Here is a 27,869-nt window from a genome sequence, read left to right as displayed (position 1 = left end):
GAGGTACTTTACTTTATAAAAAAAACATTGTATTTATAGGACAGATTTAAACAATTAATAAACTATAAACATCCTTAACTCTCACATTACCAAATTAAAACAAACCTGGGTTTGGTTGGCACTTGTCCGGGCTGAAAAGTTAATAAAAAATGGCAGAAAGCTGTCTTTCTCCAGATTGTTCATCAGCTTCTCCTTTACATATACAGACTTCCCGGTTCCAGTAGGGCCGACAAACAGAGGGGGACTGTTGAGATCAATTGTGTATTTAAATAAAAGCATGTTAACTACAGTAACTTACAATAATACAAAATGCTAGTCTCCAGTTTAACCACACTCATCATTTGAATGAATGTTATAGGGCTTTATAGTCCTAATTATGCATTGTACTCCTTCCTTTTCCAGTCTTGAGGGATTGTAAAAAATAAGAATTCAGTGGGTTGTTAAAACCAGAATTAGGTGCAAAGTTTAGCATGGAATATTAACTTTCTCCAATCCAATAAAGTTTAAAGTTATGTATAAAGCTTCACCTGTATAGTACATGGCTAAATGTCCTTTAGTCAGTCACAAACAAGCAATGTGCAAGGTTCCGGCATAATTATAATCAGAATTTTACAATCTACTTTTTTTAAATAGCCTCTCCAAGGAGGTAACGTTTTTTGTAGCATTAGTTCTTTTTTTTTTAGATTTTAGATTTTTAGAATACAGGGCTTTTCAAAGTTGGAGCCCCTACCACTACCAGGGGGAGTCAGAACCCTGGAAAGTGTAACAATAGCCAACTTAAGTTTGTAAAGATATAGACCTACTCATCCTGTTTACATCCACATATTTATTTGAATGGGATAATATGTTTTTTTTTTCATACCCTTATTATATTCCAAGGATGTATATCAAGGAGGTTTTTAGTAGCATTGGTTTGTTATTCTGTTTGCCAACATGGAGCCCATAAAACTTTGATGGTAATCTGGATCACAATCCTAATTTACACCTTCTTTGTTTTTATTTATTTTTTGTAACGCAAACTTTTAAAAATATTTAAAAAAAAAAATTTAAAAGGAAAGAGGTGAGGGCCTATTGGCCTATATGGAAATTGGTTACAACCATTAGTAACACCCGTGTAACCATCAAGGCGTAAGCTGAAAATTCACTGGAATAAACTGGGTCACTAGTTTTGCTATTCATAGATAGTGTTGCGGTGATGCCATTTTTTTGGGCCCCGATACTGATACCCAATACCCAAGGGCGCAGATAGCGTGTACGTCAGGGGTGTTCTGACGTACACAGATTCGAATGACCCTCAATCCGTCCCCCCCACTTTTATAAAAAAAAAAAAAAAAAAACATACGGCGAAACTCACAGAAAATCAAAAAGCTTTTTCTAATTTACTGCTTTGCAACAACAACATAAAACAGTCAGATCATAGACAGGCAATCGTTTTGTTTAACTGCAGACTGCCTGCGTCGTAGAGATTCTAATCTAAAAGTTATCCTGTCTCTGGCGTTTACGTCTCGAGCCTGGTTTCCATGGTTACTCAGACAGACAGTAGTGGCGGGACAGTTCCCAATTCCGGAGTCCGGACATCAACATGAGGCCAGCCAAACCGAAAAAACAGAAAACAATTGCATCCTTTTTTCGAAAAGCACCAACTGTAAGTAAACTGTTCATTGCGGTATCATCACCTTGCATTTTTTTGGTTGTCTGTTCGATGTCGCCGTGGAAAAAAGAGTAGAGACGGTCAGTGAGAATAGCGTGAAGAGAGGTGCCAATGTCATAAGGCGGGAGGCAGGGGGAATCGACTGGCATTTATTTATTTATAATTAAATCGACTGTTCCGACTTTTTCTGGAGTTGTTGGGGGTCTTTCAGAAATGTGTAGGCTACAGTAGGCTACTTGAATCCGTATTTATGCCAAGCCAAATGGTTTAGGTTGTTACAGGTTGAATCATGAGAAAAACGAACTTCAAAGCTAGACAAATTCCACTACACAGGGGCGGATTTAGAAAATTTGGGGCCCTAGGCAAAGACAGGCATGGGGCCCTCTGAATTGAGAAGACAACATATAGAACAGACCCATTATACAGATACAGAAATTTTAATAGAATAGAAATTTGAGGATGTCATGTATCTTCAAGTTTGTCTATGTCACTGTAACTCGGAGGAAAAAATAACTCTCATATATATATATATATATATATATATATATATATATATATATATATATATATATATATATATATATATATATATATATATATATATATATATATATATATGTGTGTGTGTGTGTGTGTGTGTATATATAAATAAATAAAAGGTGCATGTCACAGGAAAGACTAGTGATGTTACAAATATGACAATTGCTTAAACTACAGAACAGTAAATTATTTAATCTATAATTAACATGGCCCTTAACATCCCCAGCTGTACACAATAACACACATTAAAGCAATGTTAATACAAAGCTGTAAAGTAGAGTGAGACGTTGATAATAAATTCCTTATGTTTTTTGAATGTATAAATTTAATTATAAAGGACTAAAACACCTAAAACTTATGGGTGATTTTACAACATTTAAAAGCCTGAGATTTTACTGAAATTGGGGCTACTGGGGCTCACTGGCCTTAGATGTAATGAGCGAACTGGAAGTGCTGAATACGTCGCTCCAAAAAAGCACCCAGACATTGGAGGGCATGGTCTCTGCAGTCTCAGTTGTCCAAGAGAGATTACGGGACAAAAGATAGCCAGCCCACTTTGAGGCAGTCTTTAAGGAAGCAGTGGATATGGCTGAGAAGCTGTCTCTAGAGCCCATTGCTCTACCTCGAACACATAGGCCCCCAAAGAGATATTCTGGGCCAGCACCTGCACACAGGCCAGAATCTGCTGTGGAGTACCACAGAGTGGAGTTCTACAGAGTCCTTGACAAAGTAGACACACAACTTTCTTCATTTGAGGCCATTTATTGAAAAGCCATGTAAAGTACTTATTTACAAATTTGTTTTTGTATATATGTAGGCTTTGCTGTTCGTGTTTCTGTGTGTTTACAGCCTGCACTTAAAGTCAGTCCATGTTTAAATAAAACCTTTTTTTTTTCACACGTCATGTGGCATGTTTGGTGAGTACTTGGTACCAATACATGTTATTTTCTTGCAATGATGGGCAATTAAGATTGATGGGTTATCATAGCTGAGTAATAGCCAGTAATAGGGCTCGGGATCCACGTTGCATTGTGGGACGTCGCAGCCATACTGACTGCTACGCAAACGTAAGCATAGCTCTGACACGTTGTTGTTGAAAGAAGAGACAGAAGTAGAGAGAAAAAAGATGTTAAAATCCCGAAAAGGATCTGGAATTTACCGGGACACATTAAATAGAGAAGCCAGGGACCGGTATGGTGACAAAATCAGCATTATTAATAATTTGGATCCATATAAAGTTCCAAACAATGAGTGGAGCACCAATGAGTGAGCGCCTATACTTCAAAACAGTTCCGAAGCTACAAGTCCTTGGAGTCTCATGTGCAGTTCATGAATAGATGGGTTCAGGAGCTGCAGATCATAAAGCCAGCAAACAGTGGGAACAGAGTAATTCGTACAAAGGTAAGCTGTGATCAGAGGGGCTCTGGAACCTGCTAGTTTAGCAACTGCTAACCGCTAATGCTATCAACCACTCACGCATGTAATGTACTTTTAACTAGCTGCTATGTGTTTCAAAGATGTAGTTAGTAACGTTAACTGCCAACCCTCCGGGTTTCTGGCGTATTTGAGCATTTTCCCGCTGCCGTTTTTATTATTTTCCCGTAAAAGATCCCAACTTTGAAGGAAAGAAACAAAGTAGGCTATAAAATAAAACCGTGTATCTTTAACTTACCAGAATGAAAATGCAGGGAACACACTCTCATTGACATCGGAATACTGTGGAAAGTTATGTTCGGTCGTCTTACAGCCGCGATCCAAGCTAGCCGACGACTCTTTATCTCTGACGCTTGGTCTCCATGGTTACGCGTCCATTCAGGAAAGCGGTGGAAAGTTAACCCATTTTCTATGTTTCCATGGCGATCATGTGTTGAGCTGTTACAGCCCACAACACAGCAACGGTTTACCATGGTTGAAATCAAGTTAAGGTGAAATTAATCAAATTAAAACACGGCTGAGAGGGAGCACAGTACGCGGTAGTCATAGGCAGTAGTCTGAGCTGCGGTAAAAGACGCATTCAACATGGCGGCGACGCGAAGTGCTTACGTCACGATGACCAAGCCCTATAGTAACTGTCCCCCACAGTTTCAAAAACCTATCTGCGCCCCTGCCAATACCCGATACCTGGCTGTGCATTATTGGCCGATACCGATACCATATGTTTGAAATTGATGTGTGTGTGTGTATATATGAAGAACTGCATACTACTTGGGTGTAAAATAATTGCCATCATGGCTTTGTCAAGCTGCTGCCTACCTTTGTGAAGCAGGAAAAAGACTAATACAAAGTGAATCCAGTAGAACTTTTTATTGCCTACCTGGAATTGGTCACAAAAGTTGAATAAACTTATTGCTCTGAAAATGGCATCGGTGCCCTATTTGTTGGAACTCGCCGATACAGATACCACCATTTTAGTGCTAGATCGGGGCCCCGCCCGATACTGGTATTGATCTGTGCATCACTATTCATAGTAGATGAATTCAATGCCAGCATGGGCTGCAGAACTGAAAAAACACCTTTAAGTTTAAATGAGAGTAACGGAGTTCTATATGGAAAAGCCAAATGTCTACTTGACAAAATATTTATAGCCAGGTTAAGCTATTTGGCAAAACATGAATCTACCTGGGTTTAGAATTGGTAAAGCAAGCTTGCATTAGGCTTCTGGAATTGCATTGCATCACATTTTGCCATACCTTTGAATCTAAGGTCATGTCCAAGTTTATTATTGTAAGTTTAAATGATCTCTTCCAATATTGTCAAACGGAAAAAACTAGTTTGAAAAATAAAATTTATAATAATTAGAGTAACCAAAATGTTCAAACAGAATTATATTGATTATTAGTTTGTTTATATATACTTAAATTTATATTTATCATTTAGATGCTGTATGGATTACAGAAAATAAACAATGAGGTACAACTAATGCATTTTATTCTTGTTTTTAAGTTGCTTATTCAATCACCTTTAAATATTCATGCCCATGATAGGTGTATGTAAATTCCTGGAAAGCACTATACATAAAAAGCACATTTGTAGAAGATATCAGTAAAAGTAGATAAAGTAAAATATAAGATTACTGACATGCCATGTTTGATGCAGAGGTCCATTATGTAAGTGTAGCGAGCAGTGTCTATGGTGGGAACAATGATCTCCTGCACCTTTGTGTTTTTATCTCCAAGGTTAATGTTTTTAATAACCTCGTTCCAGTGTACCCATTTGCCTCTTCCTTTAAACTGCGAAAGAGTTTACATAATAATTTATCAACTTGACACTAATCAAGAAAATATCTTAATATAAAAGCAGAATACCTCATAGAAGTAGTCATACACCAGGCCTTTATCACCCATTAGACACTCCCATTTCCCAAGTTTTTCAGGGATTGGACATTCCTTTGTTTCTCCAGAAAGTGTTGCCTTGAGGAACTCACTGAACCTCTCCCTGCTGTCTGCATCACAAGCACCCCCCACAGACCAAACCAAGGAGAAAGCAAAAGCTGCCTGCAAGCAAAAAGAACAGATGAAGAAAAAACGCAGCAGCTTAATTTACCTGATTAAAACTAACAAAAAGTAGGTGTCTTGTTTATGTTTGGTTAATATCAAAGGTAAGTGAGATCAGCTTGATAGATTAATTATACCATGATCCAGATATGGATGTTTTTATCCCCTGGATTCATCTTCACTGGCTCAGTGAGAAGCATCTCAAACAGTCGACACAGGGAAACCACAGTATTACTGTTGCTGGTGGAAACAACCTCCTGTGAAAAGGTCTAGATGATCACATCTATACATTTTTCATAAAATCCAGAGGAACATGTAGGTAATAGAAAAGTTTTGCATTAAGAAATCAATGCAGGGAGCCTAGTTTACCCTGCAGTGCTTGCGTAGCATATTGATGGAAGGCGGAAGGAGCCAGTGGAAAAGCTCCAGCAGCAGGGAATGGTATTCCAGGGTCTGCAGAGCATCAGGAAGAGTGTTCATCCAGGAAATTACTAAAGGCTTCCAGCCTAGCTGAGATGGCTCCATATAGATCATACCACATCGGCTGACTGTGGCAGGCTGTAGATACAAAAAATGGCTTTAAGAAGGTGCTAAATAAGTCGACATAAAGTTAAGTGGGCGACAAAATAAGTTAGGAATTAATGACAGTAGCTCTATACCAATAAATTAACTGCACATTTCTAACTTACAGAAGCTTGCGATAAATCCATTGCTTCAAAAATCAGACTCATCTGACTGGACATCTGAATTATCTCACCACTCATCAGGCACAGCTGTCAATCAGAATTAGAGGAAAAATACTCATGATATGAAAACCCTTTAAGCATGTCTATTATTTCTTTTTAAAATATGTACCTTTTTATTGTCGTCCAGCACAGTGTTCATGCTCTCAATCCACAGTGTATCTATTGGGCCGTCAAACACCACCCAGTGGCGCTCTGGAGTGCTAGCCAAAGCAAACTCCCGAAAAGTGTTAGCCACAATCCCATCTGTCCACTGATAAAAAAAAAAAACCAGAATGGGCAGCAGATTATTGTACAGTTACTTTGAAAAGTAAAATTTTCCTATTTTCTACGCTACAGCCACAAACTTAAATGTGTTTTAATGCAACTGATTAAGGTTTCCATACCAACCAAAATAGCCAGAAAATGTAATGTAAAGGAGGAGGATAAATAAATTTGGGTTTTTGAAAAACCTTAAAATGCAGTTACAACTCCAAATCATGTTTAATGTCTCTATCCACTTAACATGTTTAGAGACTGAAATTTTCTGAATCTGGATCTGACTTTTCACTTCAAAATAGATAAAACTGGATAAAGATCAGTTTGATGCATGTTATTGATTGATGTCTGGCTTTAAGGTGAATCTGAATCCTAGTCATACATATTTATTTGCCACTCATACAATTTTGAATAGAATAGAAAAGTTTACTCTGGCTACATCTACCCACTGCACTCTCCTACTTAGAACATGATACATTGTATGGATACCTTAGAAAACACAAAATATTAACAATTTGAATTAACAGATCATGCTTTCATGAGTCATTCAGATTATTCAGCCTTACCTCATGCGAAACCAGGTCAAACTGTCCAAAGAGCTGTCCCATAGTGCCTGACTTTGGGTTTAATGTCCTGAAGATGACTTTCTCCTCCTCTCCATATCCTTTCTCATTCATTAGACTCAGAGTGTCAGCTAAAACATGCAGCACCTTTGTCTTACCAGCAAAGGGCTCTCCCACCAACATAAACCTGGAAAATACTTCTTTCATGTGAAATCGTCTTCCATCCCCAATATAACACATCAAAATGTAAAAATGACATACCCATGTCTAACTATCATCATCTCGTATGTCTGGATCATCTTTTGTAAGAAGACTTCTGTTGGTTGCAAGTTATGACTTTTACAGCACTCTTTAGCAGTCTCTAAGAACAGCTGGTAAAAAAGACAGCATTTGAAATATTTGAAAAATATTCATTTAGAATTAAAAGATATTATATTGAGTAAAAATAGTAACATATCAGACCTTATAGTCCGCTTCAGGAAGGGAGATGCCCGGGAAAAGATCGCTGGTTATTCCATTAAACAAAGGAATATCGTGGGACAGAAACTTGGGCTCATTAACATCCTTTATGGATCTCAGTAGCTGAATGTTACAACATGAGGCAGACAAATGTAAATGTTAATGAATTAATTAAGACTTATAAACCAGCTAACATTAAAGGCTTAAACTATAAACAATAATTACCAGAATGTCCTCATTCTCATTGGGATACTTGAGTTTAAGGTTTCCTGCAGCCACAAGCACTGCTTTAACAGCCCTCATGCCGTAATCATAGTGAAACTGGGAGGAGAGCTGCTCTGAACAAAGCCTGTAGGTCATCACAATCTTTACTGACAGTGGTTTGGCATTCAGGAAACCATATGAATATAGAGAGATCTCTGCTATCAGGGCGTAGTTTGGGACCATCATAGCCACAGTTCGGAACAACACCTGCAAGGAGGAAAAAGGACAGGTATTGTTTATCTTATCCTTGTATTGTTGAAACATGCTTACGTGTCATTAACCCAAGATAGACCAATCTCACAGTTCAATGCTGAATTATAGTCAAAAGGTAGATTTTTGTTTGAGATCAAAGATTGATGATTGATCAACCATCAGGCAATCAAACAATTCTAGCTAATTACATGGGGCATTCAATAAGTAATGCCCCTGCCACACTACCAGATGTTTGATCTAGCTAAAATTTTGCATGTGAAGTTATTTAAGTCTCTATAGATTAAATAGCAAATTACAGGTCTGAACTATTTGTGGTTTCTGACTTACAGGTGTTTGAACTGAGTAAAGTCTAAAATGGAGCCTGTTGAGTGTCGAGCAGTGATCCGGTTTTTCTAATGGAAAGGACTCACACCACGGGAGACTTTTGATGAACATAAAGTAACTTATGGTGATGATGCCCGTTATATGACCTTGCAAAATCTTTTAAAAGGTCATATTATGGGACATTATCACTATAAGTTACTTGATCAAACGTCTCCCATTGTGTGCGTCCTCTCAAATGCAAAAACTCAGACTTGACTCGGTTTAAACACCAGTAAATCAGAACCCACAATTAGTTCAGAGCTGTAATTTGCAATTTAATCTATAGAGATTTAAACAACTTCACATGCAAAATTTCAACTCGATCAAACATCTGGAAGTGGGCCAGGGGCATTGGTCAAATCGTAATGATTGAAACAGCAACATTTTAATCAATGTTGATTCAATGTATGCTGTTTGTCAAAACCCCTCTCCTCTTTGAGTTTTGAGTGATAGCATATTATGATTGGGCTGGGGTTTGAAATTAATCACCATATGTTGAGGACAGTGAGCTGTGATTTTCAGATATTCTTATTTGTCTGTCAATATCATTATCTAGCATTTGTACAGTACATAATGTTTTGTCCCCACATTACTAGAAGGTGTGGAACGTCCCCCAATTTACACGAGTGGTATGTCTCAACCAGACAACTACATCCGGGCTGTCTTGACCCATTCAATTCCCAACATGTCATCGCAAAGCACTTTACAGAGACAATTCAGCCAGATCACACACTCAGATTTGTTCAACGTTTTCCATCTAAGGAAAACCAGCTGATTGCATCGACTCATTGACTTGAAAGCAATCCGGCAAACCAAGCATGCTTCTAGAGACAGTTGAGAGGAAAACTACTTTTTAACAGAAAGAAACTTGAAACAATATTTATATAGTATTAGTTATGGTTGAAAATGTAATGTTGATTCACTGTGCAAGTCACCAACCAATTTTTGTATAATTTAGATTTCAGGCTCCAGATGTATTTAATATTTCTGTTTACCGGTAACTATGTTTCAGCATTGATACACTCATATTTGGCTATCTGGGACTTGATTAGGTACATTACAGTATGTGATTTTAATGAAATACTAAATGGAAAAATGAAAGGAACAATACCTTGAGGTTGTCTGGAAGTTCTGAGCGTCCTGCATAGCCAGGGTTCATAGTTATGGAAACAAAGCAGTTGGGATTTAGCCTGAGTTTAGTTCCTTCAAACTCAAAGTACTCAAGTTTCTGTTCTATGGCCCTCTGGATGCACAGAACCTGCTGGGCCACTACAGACAGCACCTCCAGCTCAATACGGTTGAACTCATCAAAGCATGCCCAAGCTCCAGATGAAGCTAGACCTTTAAAAAACTACACATTGGATTGAAAACAAACATTTAAATTAGTCTGTTGACACGTATGACAATAAACATACAATTGCTAGAGAAGAGTACTTTTCCCATGGAGAGATAATCCAGTCCATCTGAACAGTTAAAGACCACGCACTGCACAGCGAGTGCTTTGGCTAAATCCTTGGTGGTTTCAGTCTTTCCTGTCCCAGCCGGACCCTCAGGTGCCCCACCCAGGTTCAGGAAGAAAGCTCCAATCTGTTTCAGAGGGGGTGGAATCTGTTTTGTGCATTTCTCAGTGAAATAAAAAAATCAATATTTATATCTAAAAATATGATGAACTATTTTCTGAATTTTAGAAAAGACCTGCCCTCTCCACTTTTAAAAACAATGCTCATACTGATGTACCCAATCCCTAGAGCTAATGCCTATTAAAAGCATGGAATGAGCACGTAGGACAGCCTTACGTAAACATATCACCAGAACGATTGAAAATTAAGAGGACCAATTATTTTGATGATCCACCCGGAAAAAAAACATCCTCCACTATACCTTTAAGTTAACTTTAAAACACATTTATAAGCCTTTTTTGGGTTACCAGAGTTCTGTAGCATCTGTCAGTCAGAGGAGTGATGACCAGACGTGGAGAGTTCCCCAGGTATTCGTAGGCGTATTTAACATCACAGTTGATAATGCGAACGCGAACGTTGTCGTTGCTCCAGTAGTAGCGAAGCTGAGCTAGCCACTGAAAGTCAGTTTCATGTGATACACCTTAAACAGACAACAACTGTAAGTTTCTTTGAACTGTACTGGGGATGTTTTATTTATTCAAATTATTTCAATCACATGTACCTTTCTCAATAAGCTCCATGACAACATCCCGGGCATGGACATCAATCGTGACCAGAGCTCCCAAAGTGATCCGGGTTTGCTTGGCAAGTTTTCCTCTCACAAGTTTTATGATGTCTTCTAGTTGATTTTTCAGCTGATGATAATAGTTTTTTATACCCTACAGAGAAAACCCCAATACAGTTACATTATTTTAAATATTTTCTATAGAGTGAATGAGATTGAATTTCAAATTAATTTTGCATCCTTTCTTTTTTTTATTATTTCTTATATAATGAATAATCTTTTTTCATCAGTTTTGAAAATGATCCGTTGGATTTAGGAATTCTTAGAATTATTTTGAAAAAAGAAAAATAGTAATCAAGCAGAATAAAACTCAGAAGAGACTCACATCCGGCCCTGCTCTGATGGCCTCATGAACCTCCAAAGTCCAAAAAATCTGAGAGGTGCAAATAACGACCTGTCCAGGCCACTCTGTGACCCACTGGTTCCGTGAAGTCTCGCCATAAGCCTGTCCATTTAACAACAGGGAAAGGTTGTTATTTACCACAAGGGTCATGGTATCATATGTGAACAGTTAACTTACACTCCTCATCAGCATTGACGTCAGTTTTGAGAATTAAATGGTGCATTTTTTCCCCCCGCATGAGTCTTTATGCAACAAATAACTTAATTGTGTTTTCTTTTAGGCCTTTTTTCGCACATGTGTGATTTTCTTCTTATTTTCTTCTACAGACCTTCTTCAGAAGAAAAAAATTTACATAAACACTTATTTTTTGGGGCCATAAACAAGGTATTGGCATAATTCTGACCAAAGACTGTTTTTAGCTGAGATAGTAAACTTTATTAAAGTTTGAGACAAACGTTTAACAATTTAGCTGATGATTTTTTGTTGATTTGAATAAACTTAGAGGTTATCATGCTATTTTATTATGCCACCCACTTTGTGTGTTGCCCCATTACCACTGGCAGGGAATGGGCCCTCAGCATGATCATATCACTGCCATGTTTGACAGTTGTTACTGTGTTAATTTCTCATCTAAACATGATCAATTTCAAATTAGAGCATTTAGCAAAACCTAGAGGTTGATGGCTAAAACAGCATCATAAGATTTTAACCACAATATTAATATTTAAATGTTATAACAATTTAAAAAATAAACAGAGGGATGTTAAAATCGTAGGGAAATGGCTGTTCAAACCGTTGCATTTCCAAATTTTCCCGAGTGGTGCACAAATTTACAGGAGTGAATAAAATGAATGCGATTGGTCGTTTATCAAGAGGGCGGGGTTGTTGTGGCGGAAGGGTCAGAAGGAAGTTTGGTTGTGGCCGGTGTATCGGAAGCATCTTGCTAACTAGTTAGCAACTTAGTGCTAGTAGGTTCCCAATGGGAAATTACATTGGGACCAAGTAGCACTAAATTGGTAATGTTTCCACTGTCAAGGAACGCTATGGACAGTGGAAACATGCAAGGAGAAGAGTTTTTAGTTGGAGGTCGTGTATGTGTCTCCTTCATCATACGCTTTTTATTTAGAGGAGGAAAGCGGGGACAAAGTTGTTGTTGAAGAGGACATCAGGGCGGCAGAAGTTTTGTTAGGTGTAGAAGTCTTACAGCCGACACAGACGTCCATCCCCATGAACACTGGGACGTAACTCAATGGTAAAGTAAATGATTCTTATTTCTTATTTCATCTGTTTCGTATATTAGGTGCGACATACGAATCAAGATGCTATGACCGAAAAAATTTGATTGACAGATGACCGTTGATCAATGATTGGCCAAATTTAGGTGTACAAGCTGATGTATAACTAACTGGCCTGCATAAGATAAAGGGAAAAAAAACAACACAGATTTTAAGGATATTTTTTTAAAACAGAAATTTTCTAAATTGTGGGTCTGATAAAGAGTACATTTATATACACGTTTAAGCCAGAAGGATTTGACATTTAAATATGATTTCCCTACGACTTTAAAGAAGAATACATACAAAAAGCATGTAAGCCAAAGAAAATATTCAAACAATCAGACTCCACAGGATTGGCTGAATTTAATTATTAGGTAAACATGTAATTGTTGTTCATTTGTTTAATACTGCAAATAATAATGTTTATGATTAACCTACATTTCACAGTATCTCTTTCTTCACTGCATTGCCCCACCACTTTTTGTGATCAAAGATACTAATAAAATTTCACATAGTATTAATTAAGGTTTAATATTCTAAAAAGATTTATCTAACAGGCTATTATGGATATACCAAATGTGAGTACATTATATCATTAAATATGAAATATGATATTAACTAAATAGGGCGTCCAAGAAGTCTTTGGAGATCAGTTAACCTTACACTGACATTCAAATAAGAGCTTCAATTTTAAGTCTTGCATCTCTTTCACAAATTGTGTGCTGTGTCCTTTCAACTGAGAGACATTTATTCAAACATTAATGGGAGGTATATTATACATTTGACTTTGTATAATTGTGAGTATTCTTCTTGTTTAATATTTAGCCTTGGTTCACACTTCTTTTAAGGAGAATTGTGAAAATATTTTATAGTTTATAGTGCAGAGAAGATCTGCCTTCAAATCAAATAACTAAACACTATGTAACTGGGATCTTACCAATCTTGATCGGGCTATCACGTCTCTGACACTGCGAAGCATTACATCCTCCACCTGTATTAGCCACTTCTCTACAGCTCCTTTGGCATCAGACGTTGAGATGTGCTGGATTAACTCAACACGCTCACCTTCGCTGCTGTACATGGCCTGTGCGATGAGCAAAAAAACAGTATGCCAAAGCTTTAAAAGCTTATCCATCACGTTATATTATACATTTTGTGAATATGCCTGCCTTACCTGAATATCCAGATTGGGCAAGAAGTCTAATTTGGAAATTCCCTCAAAGCACTTTTTCAGATGAGGCTGAACGAGTAGTGGATCTTTGGTTTCAGAGAGAATCTCGAGCATTTCATCATTAGATAGAAAGAAGAACCTACAGACAGATCAGCAGCAAAAAAAGACTAACATATAATGTTATAAACCAAACTAGTTCAAAAGGTTTGGCAAAAGGTTTTTTTCTCTTGTACCGTGGAAAAAAGAGCCGTTTCTTCTCCAGGTAAGCATTCAAGCCTTTCATAATGACATCGAGGAGGTTGTTGGAATTTTGCAGCTTTTCAAGCAAACCAGGCAGTGAAGTGGCAGGCAGAATCTATGATGAGGTAATAAGGTAGCTGACAGATCTGTTGTTAGTAATAAAAGGTTTTAAATTCAATTTATTTCTACCTTTGGGTTTTTAACACAGTGCTTCATGATCTCTTTATAATTTCTGTCTACGGTCTGGAAAAGTTTTCCTTCTTCTGGAATCTGCCTCATGATGTCCTGAGATGAGAAGATGGGTGCCAGGTGAAGCCACTGGGCCTGTACCTTCAGCCACTCATCTATGATAACCTGAATCTGAAGCAGGCGCTCCTCCCATTGCTGAAAGAAAAGAACAAAGCATAGAAAAAGCTCCATATGGATCTTAATCAAATTTGTGTTTATTTATTAGGAAAAATTGTCTCTCTAAGCTTACCTTCATTTGATTCTCAAATGGTTTGACGAAAGGGGAGCCCCTCATTGTTTGAGTCTTTACAATCTGGTCATCTAACATTGTCTGAACATCATCCAATGCAGTCAAAATGGAAGTCCCAGTTTCCTTGTAAGGTATATGGTTGAGGAAAACACTGTCCCAGGCTTGCATCATGGTTTGCATGGCCTTCTCCAGAGAAAACTCCTACAATAAAACATGGTTTATTAGATTGGGCTCCATTCAACTCAAGATTTCATGCTAACCTGTAGAATAAACCAAACATTCTTGGGTAGTGTAATTACCTTACTAGCAACCACACTGATAGTCTCAAATTCACTCAGGTAAGGTTCTAAATTTTGCTTTAAAACTTTGCGTAGTGTTGTCCCAGAGTTAGGGCTTAGGTCATGCCCAAATACTTTAGACATCAGGTCCCAGTGACGAGCTCTGATGCCTGGGTTACATAACACAGACACTATAGGGACATTCTCCTGTAGAAGCAAAAATAGATCAATCAAAATTTGAACATAGAAGAAAAAATAAACATTTTGTGGCAGCAGTTTTTAAATACCTTAAACTTCTTGATCTGTTCCACTACAGCAGAGCACAAAGCTACAATTGGGTTTTCCTGCTTTCCTTGATCATCCTCAGCAGACCTTTCTCTTGTTATGCCAGACATCTTTTCCAACTCTTGTGCAGCCTTATTCTGCTTCTGCTGGAAAAACCTCAACAACTTGAAGATCTCCCGATAAAATTCATCCACTTGAGTTTCCACAGTCTCCCCATTTATGTCCAAGAAAGAGCCATCCATCCACCTACTCATAAACAGGGTACAAGGTTATCACTGGGAGTAAAAAAAAAAAAAAAAAAAACACATTTGAGGGATGGATATCAGACCTGCTTTCTGCGTCCTGCCACTTAAGAATCAATCCGAACAGCTTGTGGTATGTATCAATTTCTTCCTTAATAACCTCAACTTCCGGGTAAGATGTTCGGTCCCATTTATAGAAGGTTTCTTCTTTATTAATAAGGGCAATAGCCTCCTCGGCTTTACGGAGATGCTTCTGTATCATTTTTACCACTTTAAAACTCTGTTGAAAAGTATTATTTATAAGTTTAGGTTGTTGGTGTAACCATTTCCAAAGAAAACATTACCATTAATCTGTGCTTTGAAGATCAAAATGTTTATTTGATCCATATACTTTATTGGAGATAGAATAACAGTCTGGAACATAACTGCTGAGTGAGGTTTTCAAATTATAAAAGAAAGGTCTGAATGAATATGGAATATATATTTAGCCCCTTTAAGTCTGATATTTTTAAATGCATCCAGTGTAATTAAAAGCTTCCAGAGGTTGTTTCTTAGATGTTTCTAAGCAACAACTGCAATCTGGCAGTGCTGGATGTAATATTCTCATAATATATCCAGCACTTCTATGAAAATTAGAGAAGATTGCTGGCAACCACTAGCATAATGAAAACCAAAGAGAATACAAGACAGCTTAGGGATGAGGTAGTAGGTAGGTTTATAGCAGGGCTAGGTTAAAATGGAAAGTCTAAATTTAAAAGGGACACTTTTCAGCTCATCATTTGGCACAAGTAATAAGTTACCAAGACCTTCCAGCTAACCTGAAATGACAGGCTAAGGCTAAGAAAGGGAACTTCAATCAAAGTCACAGCCAAGAGACATGCAAAATGGCATATGGAACATTTTTACTCAACGTAATCCTGAATATAAATGCTCCCCAAGTTAAACATCATGCTGCGTGGGATATTTTCTTTACTAGGAATAATAAGTCTACAAGAATCTGTTGAAAGACCTGAAAAATGCATTTTACAGCAAGTATAATCTGGCTTATGCTGCTTTATTTGACCCAAAGAATGAGAAAATTCTTCCTTATAGATGCACGCTTATAAGGACAAACCCAAAAAGACTTGCGGTTGTGTTGTCACTGTGGACCTCAACATAGATAAATCAATTTGAAAATGATTTGAAAACCGTGAATTATTTGAATTCTAGTCTAGTTTACATATATCCATTAAAGTTTAAGGTGTGACATTAAATAAAATGGAAAAAAATTTAATGAATGTAAATAATCTTGGAAGACCCTGTGCAGTTCACCCGTTATGTTTTACCAACAATAGATACTACAGCTGGGGAGATCCCACGCTCGACAGGAAAATACTTCACTCTTCATTAACATTGTAAACAACAGTCAAACAGAAACTATCTGAGGTTTATACAATATTTGGAAATGAGACCGTACCTGCTCCATCATATCAAGGGAAGAGCAGTTTAACTGCTCTACCATGGCTCGTAACTTTTCAAGCTCAACCAATAATTTTTCCCGTTTTGCTATCAGCTCTCCCTCTCTTTTCTGCTTTGCACTCAGCAAGACCTGAAAGATAACACTTTAGTTCAATGCAAAAATAAATAGTGTATAAATACTCCCAATACTTCAGTTTAGAAGACACACCTCATCGTTGAGCTCAAAGGCATCATGTATTTTTTTTTGCCAGAGAAAAACAGCAGAGTTAAGCTCCAAATCCTCTGGTTCAAAGTTGTAGACATCCAAGAGGTACAACAGTCTAGTGCTAGCTTCCTGCAGGTGCATAATGTGACATATACAGACGTAAGAAAACATACCTTTATGGATTTGACAACCACTGGGACGTACTGTCCAATTATTCACCTTAATTTTGTCTTTTAGGTCGGCAACATCCTTTGTCTTGATACGATTAATGTAGTCTATCATGTTAGCAATAGCATCTGTGTCTTCTGGAACTTCTAGAGCTTTCTTGTTGATGGTTTCAAATTCAGAACAGATCCTTTCGGGAAAAAAAACAACATAGATCATGCATAATGTGGAAATTCTATAAAAGACTGATAGGTTTGACTAAGAATGCTTTAGGAGGAGACGTACAGCTGATTTTGCTCTCTGTGTTTGGTGACAAGTGTGTTCAGAAGAATGTCAGCAAACATTTTGGCCTTATTAGATAGGCCTTGATTCAGCTCCTTACAGTCCAAATGAACCATTGGGAAGAAGACTTTTGATGTAAGGTTGGCAATCTCTTTTGACAGCATATGAAACTCCTCCACTCGCTTTAATAGGTAAGGTAGCATACAGTAAGAGGTACACCAACACATGATTTAACCAGACATAAAATGAAATAGGTTCATCTTTGGGAATCTTTACTTTAGTATACTCATCAAAAGAATGCTCCTCATTCAGAAAGGTGTCCACCTGAGTCTGCGCAGTTCCGTTCACAAGCCAGTCATAGTTTTTAACTTCAAAATAAAACACAAAAGTAAGTCATGAACTGTTATAGGTCTGATTTGTATATTAAACCACAATATTTGTGTTTTTCCAAGGTTGAATGATCATAAGACAAAACACTTCAATGATGTTTACGAACAACAGAGTCGGACGAATTTGAGTTAATTGTAGATTTTCTCTGGTTAAAAAGTTTAAATGTCTATGCAAATATCTAAACTAATATTTGGATAAATGTAATTTTTCAGGACAATTAAAGAACCGTAATGTCACTAAAAAGTCCGACTGACCAGGATCATTGTGAATTCAGAACATCAAACCATGTAGATTGATATAATCTACTGTAATTTGATTAAGTTTTTAGGCAAATCTATTTTTTGCAGCTATGTGAACAAGCCAAGTGTCTTATGAAAAAATGTTTTTCATGGTCAGGGAAGGATCTTATGCCAAGCATGATGCTGGGGTAGCACTCTGTTTAGGGTCTGTTTAGCCATCAGTAGCACTGGTGCCTTTCTCATAGTGACTGGAATATTTAAAGGTGGACTAACTCCTAATTGTTTAGCTTCCCACAAACAAACAAACAAACAGTTAGATGGTTGAATCTTGGACATTGTTTGGTTTTCAGCATGTTTGGGTTTCAACACTTGGGTTTGGAATGAATAAAACAGGAGGACTTTGGGCCTATGAGATGTATTTTACCCCAACTCTATCAAAGAGTGAAGAGACTGTGTTTATATTTTAAAGGTAAGGAATATGCCAAGAAAATAACTGAAAATACAGTGAACCATTCCTCTAAAGAAGAGAGGTCAGACACCCAACCACAGTCATGGTAGAGACATGATGGTGCTTACAAAATGTGTTTGGTTTCTTTGTCCATAGAAAAATGCAGGGGTATCTATGTTTTTGAGTATTCTTCTGACTTTGTTTAGATTGGAGAATATGTATACAATAAATCTAAATGTATTCACCAAAAACTTGCCTAGGAAAATCATTAACTTTCCAAGAAAAAAAAGGTTCCAGAAGGCCCCAGATTTAAATTATATGTGTGTTACATCACCATAAGTTTTGTAATGTTTGTCAGGTTCCTCCAAATGTTTGCGCACGGCATTTGTCACAGTGACCCGAGCCCAAGCAAGGATATCATCTGGAATGCTTGCATCTACATATGAGGTTGAGGCCAACCATGCCTGCACGGTCTGTACTCTCTGTGAATAAATAAAAAACAGGCAAATCCTGGCTGAACGCACACGTATACAAACACACAAACAGTAATGAAGCTTGAAGTAGGGAAATCTGACCTGCAGTGTGCTCGCTATGGAGCTGAGGATCTCTAAAACAGAGGCCTCTAAATCTTGGAGGGATGGGTACATTTCCATCTTTTCGTCATCAAACGTCAAATTCATGCAAAAAATTGGCAAGCAGCGGCGATTGTTTGGATCAAATGCGCTGATAAAGGTTTTTACACTTTGCTGAAGCATAGATTTCAACTATAAATTTGGAGAGAAAATATCAGTGTAAGTCCAAATGTGCATAAGGATTTATCTGTAATATTAAATAAACCTCACAAAGTTTCAGTCGAACATCCTTCCCTGTCTAACAGTTTCAAGTGTAAAGTGTTTTTTGTTTCACCTGATTGGACATGAGGGTGGATGCACAGTTGTAAAAAGAATCCAGCTGCTCCACTTTCAGTCCTTCTAATGTCTCAGCATCTGTTAATATGTGAATGATTAGGGGAAACCAGGTATTCATGATTTCAGCTTCTTTTCTTTCACACTCCGTAGCTGCACTCCTCTGCAGATGTTTACAATCCACAGGTTCAAAAGATCTAACAATTAAGGAAATACTGTTATAGGGGTGGTAGACTTCCACCTTAGACTTGGTTATATGTTTTTATAATGTGCTCCTACCTCCATCTATATGGTTCAACTAGTACCATGTGGGAAAATGCTCTGTAGCTAAGAGCCGATATAGTTTGCATCACATGGTGCAGAATGTGAAGTTTTCTTTTTATTATTCTCTGCCTTTTTGTGAAGGTGGAATGGCACAGCTGGAAGCAGTCAAGACTTGAAAAATAAAAAGACAAACTTAAAAAAAGTTTGATGAAGCAAATTATTCTTTGTACAAATATGATGTACATTAAAGACTTACTTTGGTTGGCTGTATGTCTGCACTTCAGAGCTTTCTTCTTGTTTGTCTGGAGTATTGAATGTTGTGTCCACTAAAAAAAGGAACGTTGAATAGGTATATGATCTACTTAAACCCTCAAGAAAATCAGCAACAAACAAAAAAAAAACAAATTCACAGACCTAATCTTTGCTCTCACTATTGTTATCAGGGTTAAAAAGATATATATTACTGGTCCATTCTAAATAACACCCTTAAACAGCCAGTCATCCTAGTAATATATCAGTAATATTGAACAGTTTAAAACCTTAAAAGACATCCATATCTATTGAGGAGCTATAAATTTAAAGATTTCACGTCAGTTGCCAAAAAAAAAAAAAAAAATCCAAATTTGTTTTGGTATAGAAAGTAAAACTGTAATATTGTTCTTAAAGATGTAAGTAAGTAAGACTAGAGCATAATCCATTTGTGAAAACTATTAGTTCGCCTCTTGATCTCATTAAATTTGATCATGTTTTAACCTACAACCTCTAGCATATTTTAGGCAGCTTATATGCAACAAACAAACACAAAATAACCTATAAAAATAATAAATGGGTAAAAAACAATTTATTACAAAAAAACCTACATACATAACAATATATTTGCATGCACATTCTGCGGCATTTACTCTAATTACCCTTAAATAAAATCATGTGCATTCAATATTCTTCAGAGTTCAACTAATTACCTACTGGACTCCATCTGTGTGATATTTGATCTCTCTATTTTAGAATTTTGAAGGTTTAGAGACAATCAGTGAATATAAAAGCATCATGACACCATGATGACACCTAAAGCAAGGTTACGTTAAGAATAACAGGCAAACCTTTCAGGCATAGAAGGTATGGTGCAAACCTATCAAAACACGGTTGTCAGTATCAAGTGTCGACTGATGAAGTAAAGTTTTCATCAGGAAAGTGGTCAACAGACCCACTTCAATATTGAGACTACTCTTTCTCCATTGCATAGGTTTGGGAGCCTATCATAAGGATAGCACTTAGGCTTACACCCTAGAAAATTGACTATTGTGGAACATCTGCCTTACAAAAAGTCCCATTAAAATTCCCGTTTACAGTTGTGCTTGAAAGTTTACAATCCCTTCCATTAAAGACAGAAAAAAATTAGCTGCCAGTAAAATAAATGGAAATGGAAAAAAATTTATAATAAAAAAAAGGATGAAAAATGGTAATCATGTATGTATTTATAACACTGTCTCTTTACATACATAGAATTATATTAATAATATTTAATAATTTAAATATAAGTTATTATATATATTATATATATATATATATATATATATATATATATATATATATATATATATATATATATATATATATATATATATATATATATATATATATATATATATATATATATATATATATATATATATATATTTCTTGATTGATATTAAAAAACAATACAACTGACAACCTTAATATATAGTCAAATTGTGTTATTTTGGGGTAATATATTTTGCATTCATTTGCATAATTACTGAACTTCTGCTGAGCAAACATGTTCCATGTTAAGATTGAAGGGGAGTTTTTTTAACGTTAATATAAAGATTTGTATGCCTCCAAATATTTGTCAGTGTTATCCCTGTTGTAGAAAAATGTTGTGCATGACTTTACATCTTCTTACTTAGTAGAAGAATATTGACCCTCATGTGACCTGACTCTCCTCATCTTGGCTGCCCTGAAGCAGATTTTATTATCCTGGGTTCCTGCAAAAACCTTATCTTGTTCCTTTGAAAATACAGGATGTTAGTTTTATCACCCAGATATCCTTAAGGTTGGGTGGCACCTTTTCACATCTGGTTTTCTCACCCTGCCCTAAAGGCTCCTATACTTCTAAAAACACTTGTCAAGCTTCAGCCCTGGGCACACGTTCAACTGATCCAACAAATTTGAGGCTATAGATGTGCATAGCTGTTAGAGACATATTCTCAAAGACTCTTTAGATACAAGGGCATAATAATGACTTTGATGTACTCAACACAAAGAGACAGCACACTTTTCATTTGTCAGAAATGTTAAGAAGCATATGTCTTACTACTTTGGCTGTACAATTTAGGCTTTGAGGAATATACTCAACTGGACGTACCTGTGAGTTTGACGATCACCCTGTGTAACTCATCGGTGACTTCCCCACAAAGCTGCTGCAGAAGTTTGTTCATCTTGGGGCCCTCTTTCAGATGGGGTGGGATTTGGGCAATCATAGAGTCTAACCACTGTTGCTGGATCGGAGCATAGGGTTGACTTTCCACACAGGGCTTCATGCAGGTATAATTCCTCTTAAGTGTGAAGCAAAAGAGAAGGGATACGAATAAAAGTCTCGGAACATTTCAATTTAAAAATCATTAAAAAAAATTCTTGCAAAGTAGCTGCAAAAATTAGTTTAAGTTAATAAATTTGCAGTATATCTTCTTTTTACTGTGATTTGTGTTTGAGATGTGCAGATACGGTGGGAAACATAAGTATTTCCTCCCCTGCTGATTTTCAAATATTTCTCAAACAAATGCAGGATGTCTAAGGAGCTGGACCCGACTCTTGTCCTATCTCTTTTCACGAGCTTGATTCTCTGAATCATGTTTGTAAGGGAACATGAGACATCCTTTAACATGTGCCTTGAATAACATAAAGGGATACAAGATTTCAAACCATCACTGTATGGAATGAAGACATGGCTCCTGATGGTTGATTTATATCTAACATTGGCACATAAAATACTTATTGTACTAAATAACATGGAAACCAGATTTTTTATTTTACATAATAATTTTTGTTCTATCTTCACGTCTAAAAATCACAGCTTAAAAAATGAGAACTTTACATACATGCAGTAGGTGGGAAACAAAAGATCCTAACTAAATTAACATCAATCTTGGATAATGTTTCCCCACTCCATGCATGAAGCTGTTGCTGAACTGCAGAGCTCCTTCAGTGACAGACTGCTGCACCCTAAATGCACCAGGGAGTGTTATCAGAGATCCTTCCTCCCTGCAGCTGTAAGACTCTATAACCACCACCTTTTTCAATAACTTCAATAAGTTGTTACATTCATGCTGGTTTTTCACAGTTTCTACCTTAGTCAGTTAAATAACACGGTGCTGTCATTTGTGCATATCTCTGATTTTGCTGCTACTTTTTAAATATCCATTTCTATGCAAATGTATTCTCCAGGTGCACAATATTTATATTGTTAAAACACCTTACAGTATAGTGTTTTATTTGTTTATTTTTTAACTCTTCACTATAATGTTATTCTTAGACACTTGTCTAAAGTCCATATTTATGTAAACATTTTTTTTTTCTATAATGTTGTTGCTGTAAACACCAGAATTCCCCCATTGTGGGACAATAAATGGATTTTCTTTTCTCTTTTATTTTCTAATTATACTGACTGAGGCTGAAATCTTGAATTCTGGTGGATAGCTGTCCAAAGACACCCTCTCTTTGGCCTTTCTGTGATGCTTCATGGCTCTGGAGACCCTGCAGTAAATCAATGCAAATAGTCATATTAAAGGGAACTAAGAGGCCAAACGATATAGTTCACAACTACTGCTACAATGAAAGTGTAAATACGGAAAACAAAACAAAACTTACATTGTCCTATGAAAGTTATTTTCTCTCATTTTGATGCTGCCCTTCAGCTCCTTGTAAGCCGCTGTCATCTCCTTCATTTCTTCTTTCAGTTCATTTTGTGCAACGATGGAGCGCTGCAAAGAGTGTCCTACTATTTTTACCATCGGAGGAACGTCCTCCACAGCTTCAGAAGATTCCCCAGAGGTAGCCATTTATGAAAACGGCCCGCTAAGGCAGAGACGCTCAACACTCAAACATTGTCATAAAAAGGAAAAAAAAAAAGAAAGAAAAACAACCTACACGTAAATTTACCTCCGTAACTTTTTCTTAAATATATGAACCCAAAGAAAGGGGTTTGTAGCCTAATAATAGCGTCCCGAAAGCAGCCGTTGTTAGGGAGTTGTCAGTGCCGTTCCCATGGCAACGGTAAACTGAAGGGAAGGGTTGTTGGGAGAGGGTAGTACGGAAGAGGATTAGGGCCACTGGAAAAAAAAAAAAAAAGTAAACTGATTTTTAAATTTTATTTCAGTTTAACATGGGAAAAAAGTCAGAATTCTGAGATTAAAGTCAGAATTCTGACTTTTTTCTCAGAATTCTGAGATTAAAGTCAGAATTCTGACTTTTTTTCTCAGAATTCTGACTTTAATCTCAGAATTCTGACTTTAATCTCAGAATTCTGACTTTTTTTCTCAGAATTCTGACTTTTTTTATTGTCAGAATTCAGTCAGAATTCAGAGAAAAAAGTCAGAATTCTGAGAAAAAAGTCAGAATTCTGACTTTAATCTCAGAATTCTGAGAAAAAAGTCAGAATTCTGAGATCAAAGTCAGAATTCTGAGAAAAAAGTCAGAATTCTGAGATTAAAGTCGGAATTCTGAGAAAAAAGTCAGAATTCTGACATTAAAGTCAGAATTCTGACTTTTTTCCCATACTATACTGAAATAAAATTAAAAAAAATCAGTTAACTTAGTGTAGTGTACACCTAAATAGTTTTCAAAATTAAAATATCGGATAGATTTCAGACCATTTATAATAATTAGATTAATAAGTATGCTATTGAATTAAATATTTACGTTATTTTAATCCAACCCTTTCTCTATATTATTATTATTATTATTATTATTATTATACGAAAATATTTATGTTTACATATTCTTATTGTTTTTAGTGACCTGGTTAAAATGTGATTTTTTTTTTTGTGCTGTAGTGCAGTAGGTTTAGGTTAACTGTAGAGGACAGTTAATTTGAATAGTTTTTTATAGAGGTATTGAGGACCAGTAAAATTTTATTTTATTAAATTTGTGCACAACAATTCTCTGTTTTACGGCGATTCTTTTGTATATTTGATTTTTTTCGATAGATGGCGCCAGTCTGCCGGAAATAACAAAGGAAAAACGACGAAGAAGACGACATAAGCTCCGTTAGCTTCTTTGCTACTATTTGGAAGTAGCAATACAATTTCAGGTACTGTGAAAAGAAAACATACTTTTTGTTGCACGTATAAATATTTATATAAATACGCTTGAGCTGGATGTGACTTGTGTAAGACAGACTTACGTTAAAATATGTGTATGTAGACCGAACTGTTCTGTGTTTTGATTCGTGCTGAAGGAAGCTAGGCTTCAGAGTTGTGTTTTTTGTCGAAGGCCCAAACTGTTGTCATTCTAAGTTTCATTTTAATGTGTTTTTTTAGTACGAAGAGCTAGCTATTAGTAAGCCGAAATGTTTTATGACTGATTCTGAAACCATCCAGCCAGTTGGTAACACTGCCTCCCTGTCCTTTTTCAGGATATAATCATGAGTTATGCAGATAAGCCAGAGGATATAACAAAGGATGAGTGGATGGATAAACTCAACAAAGTCCATATTCAGAGAACTGATATGAATAGGCTGATAATGAACTACCTGGTCACAGGTGAGGTACCAGTCTTATTATCAAATGCACATAAAATAAATATTATATTTTTAAATATTTTCAGTTTGTTGGTATAAACATTAAACTATCAATCTGTATTTTACAGAAGGATTCAAAGAGGCAGCAGAAAAGTTCAGAATGGAGTCTGGAATAGAACCCAGCGTGGACCTGGACTCCTTAGATGAACGGATTAAGATTAGAGAGTTAATATTAAAAGGTCAAATCCAGGATGCCATTGCTCTTATCAATAGTCTGCACCCGGAACTGCTAGACACAAACCGTTATCTATACTTTCACTTACAGGTAATGTAAATCACAAAGCTACTATCCAAGTATTTTGTCTCTAGTCTGCTATTTCTACTACATGACTCCTTCCTTTTAGTTAATTCAGCATTTTGCACCTATGTTTTTGCAACATGCAGCAGCAGCATCTAATTGAGCTGATTCGTCTTCGGGAGACAGAGGCTGCCCTTGAATTTGCCCAGTCTCAGTTAGCAGAGCAGGGAGAGGAGAGCCGAGAATGTCTGACTGAGATGGAGAGGACACTGGCTTTGTTGGCGTTTGACAACCCAGAAGAGTCTCCCTTTGGAGATCTGCTCAATATTATGCAGAGGCAAAAGGTATAATCAACACACATTATAATCGGCCATGTCATACATCACTAATCACGTTTTTTCCTGTGTTTAAATTGCTATTTTACTTGAAAGTGTCATTTACAGTTTTTTTAAGGTCTTATCTTCCTTGTTGCTTTCATGGTAAAATCATCTGGTTCTTTTTTTTTTTTCTTTACAAAAATATTCCTTAAAGCTTTATACATAGAAGTTATTATAAAATGACAAATCACAAGACACCCTAAAATCACACTAAGAGCGTTCTTGTACATTTATTGTTTTTATTATCAAATTTAAGGCAAAAAACACAGCACAGATAAGGTATTTACGAGCATAGTTAATTGTATGTGTATGGATAAAAGTATATATAAGAATAACAATTTAAAATTACACGGGCCTGAACAATATTGCACTCTGTCAATTGGTCAAATATGCCTTCAAAATATTAACAGGTTTAATATTCCAAATAATTTTTTCTCTATGAGTGGGCAACATGCATTTTGTTTAAGTCTTAAGTTTAAGTTTTATTTCAAAAGTGAACGTCCCCAGTGTAATGTTGAATGCATCGCATTCATATGAAAGCATTAAGTGTGTTTACTTTCTCTTCCAGGTCTGGAGTGAGGTTAACCAGTGTGTATTAGACTACGAAAACAGAGAATCTACTCCAAAGCTGGCCAAGCTGCTGAAACTACTGCTGTGGGCTCAGAACGAACTTGACCAAAAGAAAGTCAAGTATCCCAAAATGACTGACCTCAGTAAGGGAACAATCGAAGATCCCAAATAAAGACTCAGCATAAATAAATATCATATCCTTACAGAATGGACACAATTCTTAACCTATTTATAACCTAGGAAGCGGAATCAGTTATAGTACAACCTTTTCTTTTTGTAAGGGTTGCCTTTTGATACTTTATTAATTCTAAACTGGACTGATTACAGTTTAAGGTTACTTTGTATTAAATAACAACCAAACTGGTTATCTTATTTTTAATTTTAATTTGCATATTTGTCTATGTAAAGCCAAAATGTTTCATTTACTCTAGTTTTTCTGTCTGTTGGCAGGGAATGTTGGTAGTGGAGGTTGTAAATAAAGCCTAAATTAGGCTGCTTGTCAGTGTGTGTGCATGTGTGCCCACTTCAAGGATGCAGGGATTCATCAGGATAAAGTGTTGGCTTAATGTGCAGTGCTTCAAATATGTATATTGTTTTGTTTTAAGGAACACATTTCAACCTCTGGGATTTCATCTGGTACTTACATGTGAAAAGAACAGTCAGAATTCATTACCTGTGAGATGTTTAAGGCTACTGCGATTCTGAAAGTAAACCTTATTTCGTCACCACATAATATTTAGACACTCACTAGAAATGTTGGAAAAATACAAAAGCAAATAAAAACACCTAAGCTCTAAGTTATGATAGTTATTTCATTTGAATTGAAATTACTGGAGTATTAATATTTTTTCATAGCATACTGTGACTATGTAAGCCTGAGGAACATGATGTTTTAAGAGGTGAGTAAATGCAAACATGGAGACACTATAATGCTATTACATTTAAATGATTTGCATTTTGAGCGACTTAGCTAAATTTTTGTTGTGCTCTTTTCCTGCTATATTATTTTGCAATAAAAAAATATTTCTCGAACCTGACTGAAGTTTCATGAAATCTGTTTCTGTACCTTGAAATTTCACATCCAGTTTATGTTTCAAAGGAGTAATCTGCGGTTGGTGGGTGTGTTGGCCTATTGGTTAGAGCAGTGAACTTTTGCTCTGAGAAGGTTGCACATACACGGTACAATCTCCACAGCCTTCACTCTAGGCCCCTGAGCAAGATCCTTAAAACCTGATTGGCCCTCAGGCACCGCACAGTGGCAGTCCACTGCTCCCTAAGGGGATCGTTCAAATGCAGAGGTGAATTTCTCCATTGTGAGATCAATGAAGTTCAATTATTTTGTAAATGGGGTTAGTCGGATGTAAAACTGGTAATACTTTCTTAAACTGCTAAAAAGCCTCTTTT

The 27,869-nt window shown here is 36.5% G+C and overlaps 2 protein-coding genes across 2 annotated transcripts in view; one reads left to right on the top strand and one right to left on the bottom strand.

Annotated features, from left to right (window-relative positions):
- Positions 1-23,680, bottom strand: part of dnah12 (dynein, axonemal, heavy chain 12) — a 42,896-nt gene extending 19,216 nt beyond the window's left edge. Inside the window, exons 1-37 of the mRNA XM_038271330.1 lie at positions 23,351-23,680; positions 23,149-23,236; positions 21,849-22,038; positions 19,719-19,788; positions 19,478-19,633; positions 19,200-19,395; positions 18,869-19,057; positions 18,628-18,775; positions 17,493-17,584; positions 17,220-17,398; positions 16,989-17,124; positions 16,773-16,898; positions 16,563-16,694; positions 15,193-15,386; positions 14,867-15,110; positions 14,601-14,786; positions 14,302-14,502; positions 14,013-14,207; positions 13,817-13,938; positions 13,587-13,722; positions 13,350-13,496; positions 11,118-11,237; positions 10,730-10,886; positions 10,476-10,648; positions 9,983-10,135; positions 9,660-9,899; positions 7,934-8,179; positions 7,712-7,831; positions 7,511-7,620; positions 7,253-7,436; positions 6,541-6,681; positions 6,375-6,458; positions 6,055-6,243; positions 5,823-5,942; positions 5,497-5,685; positions 5,270-5,421; positions 106-244 (exon numbers count right to left, since the gene is read on the bottom strand). Coding sequence (XP_038127258.1) covers positions 106-244; positions 5,270-5,421; positions 5,497-5,685; positions 5,823-5,942; positions 6,055-6,243; positions 6,375-6,458; positions 6,541-6,681; positions 7,253-7,436; positions 7,511-7,620; positions 7,712-7,831; positions 7,934-8,179; positions 9,660-9,899; positions 9,983-10,135; positions 10,476-10,648; positions 10,730-10,886; positions 11,118-11,237; positions 13,350-13,496; positions 13,587-13,722; positions 13,817-13,938; positions 14,013-14,207; positions 14,302-14,502; positions 14,601-14,786; positions 14,867-15,110; positions 15,193-15,386; positions 16,563-16,694; positions 16,773-16,898; positions 16,989-17,124; positions 17,220-17,398; positions 17,493-17,584; positions 18,628-18,775; positions 18,869-19,057; positions 19,200-19,395; positions 19,478-19,633; positions 19,719-19,788; positions 21,849-22,038; positions 23,149-23,236; positions 23,351-23,541 — 5,835 coding nt within the window. The 5' untranslated portion in view covers positions 23,542-23,680. The remainder of the gene's footprint in view (positions 1-105; positions 245-5,269; positions 5,422-5,496; positions 5,686-5,822; positions 5,943-6,054; positions 6,244-6,374; positions 6,459-6,540; positions 6,682-7,252; positions 7,437-7,510; positions 7,621-7,711; positions 7,832-7,933; positions 8,180-9,659; positions 9,900-9,982; positions 10,136-10,475; positions 10,649-10,729; positions 10,887-11,117; positions 11,238-13,349; positions 13,497-13,586; positions 13,723-13,816; positions 13,939-14,012; positions 14,208-14,301; positions 14,503-14,600; positions 14,787-14,866; positions 15,111-15,192; positions 15,387-16,562; positions 16,695-16,772; positions 16,899-16,988; positions 17,125-17,219; positions 17,399-17,492; positions 17,585-18,627; positions 18,776-18,868; positions 19,058-19,199; positions 19,396-19,477; positions 19,634-19,718; positions 19,789-21,848; positions 22,039-23,148; positions 23,237-23,350) is intronic.
- Positions 23,681-24,688: 1,008 nt separating this feature from the next.
- On the top strand, positions 24,689-27,502 carry LOC119774164 (glucose-induced degradation protein 8-B homolog). The gene is made up of 5 exons (XM_038271547.1): positions 24,689-24,791; positions 25,116-25,242; positions 25,349-25,545; positions 25,665-25,862; positions 26,464-27,502. Exons 2-5 carry the CDS (start codon positions 25,125-25,127, stop codon positions 26,635-26,637), a joined length of 687 nt encoding a protein of 228 aa, XP_038127475.1. The 5' UTR covers positions 24,689-24,791; positions 25,116-25,124; the 3' UTR covers positions 26,638-27,502.
- The last annotated feature ends 367 nt before the right edge of the window (positions 27,503-27,869 follow it).

Source organism: Cyprinodon tularosa, unplaced genomic scaffold (genome assembly GCF_016077235.1).
Source record: "Cyprinodon tularosa strain WSP-4 unplaced genomic scaffold, ASM1607723v1 ctg8, whole genome shotgun sequence".
NCBI classification, from domain to species: Eukaryota; Metazoa; Chordata; class Actinopteri; order Cyprinodontiformes; family Cyprinodontidae; genus Cyprinodon; species Cyprinodon tularosa.
This window is presented reverse-complemented; position numbering and strand designations above follow the sequence as displayed.

What these genes read in the sequence shown, in the direction of transcription:
- LOC119774164 (XM_038271547.1), top strand. Translation starts at nt 25,125, where the DNA reads ATGAGTTATGCAGATAAGCCAGAGGATATAACAAAGGATGAGTGGATG. An exon ending in ATCTATACTTTCACTTACAG is followed by an intron (nt 25,546 to 25,664) that starts GTAATGTAAATC and finishes TGCAACATGCAG; the next exon opens with CAGCAGCATCTAATTGAGCT. An exon ending in ATATTATGCAGAGGCAAAAG is followed by an intron (nt 25,863 to 26,463) that starts GTATAATCAACA and finishes TTTCTCTTCCAG; the next exon opens with GTCTGGAGTGAGGTTAACCA.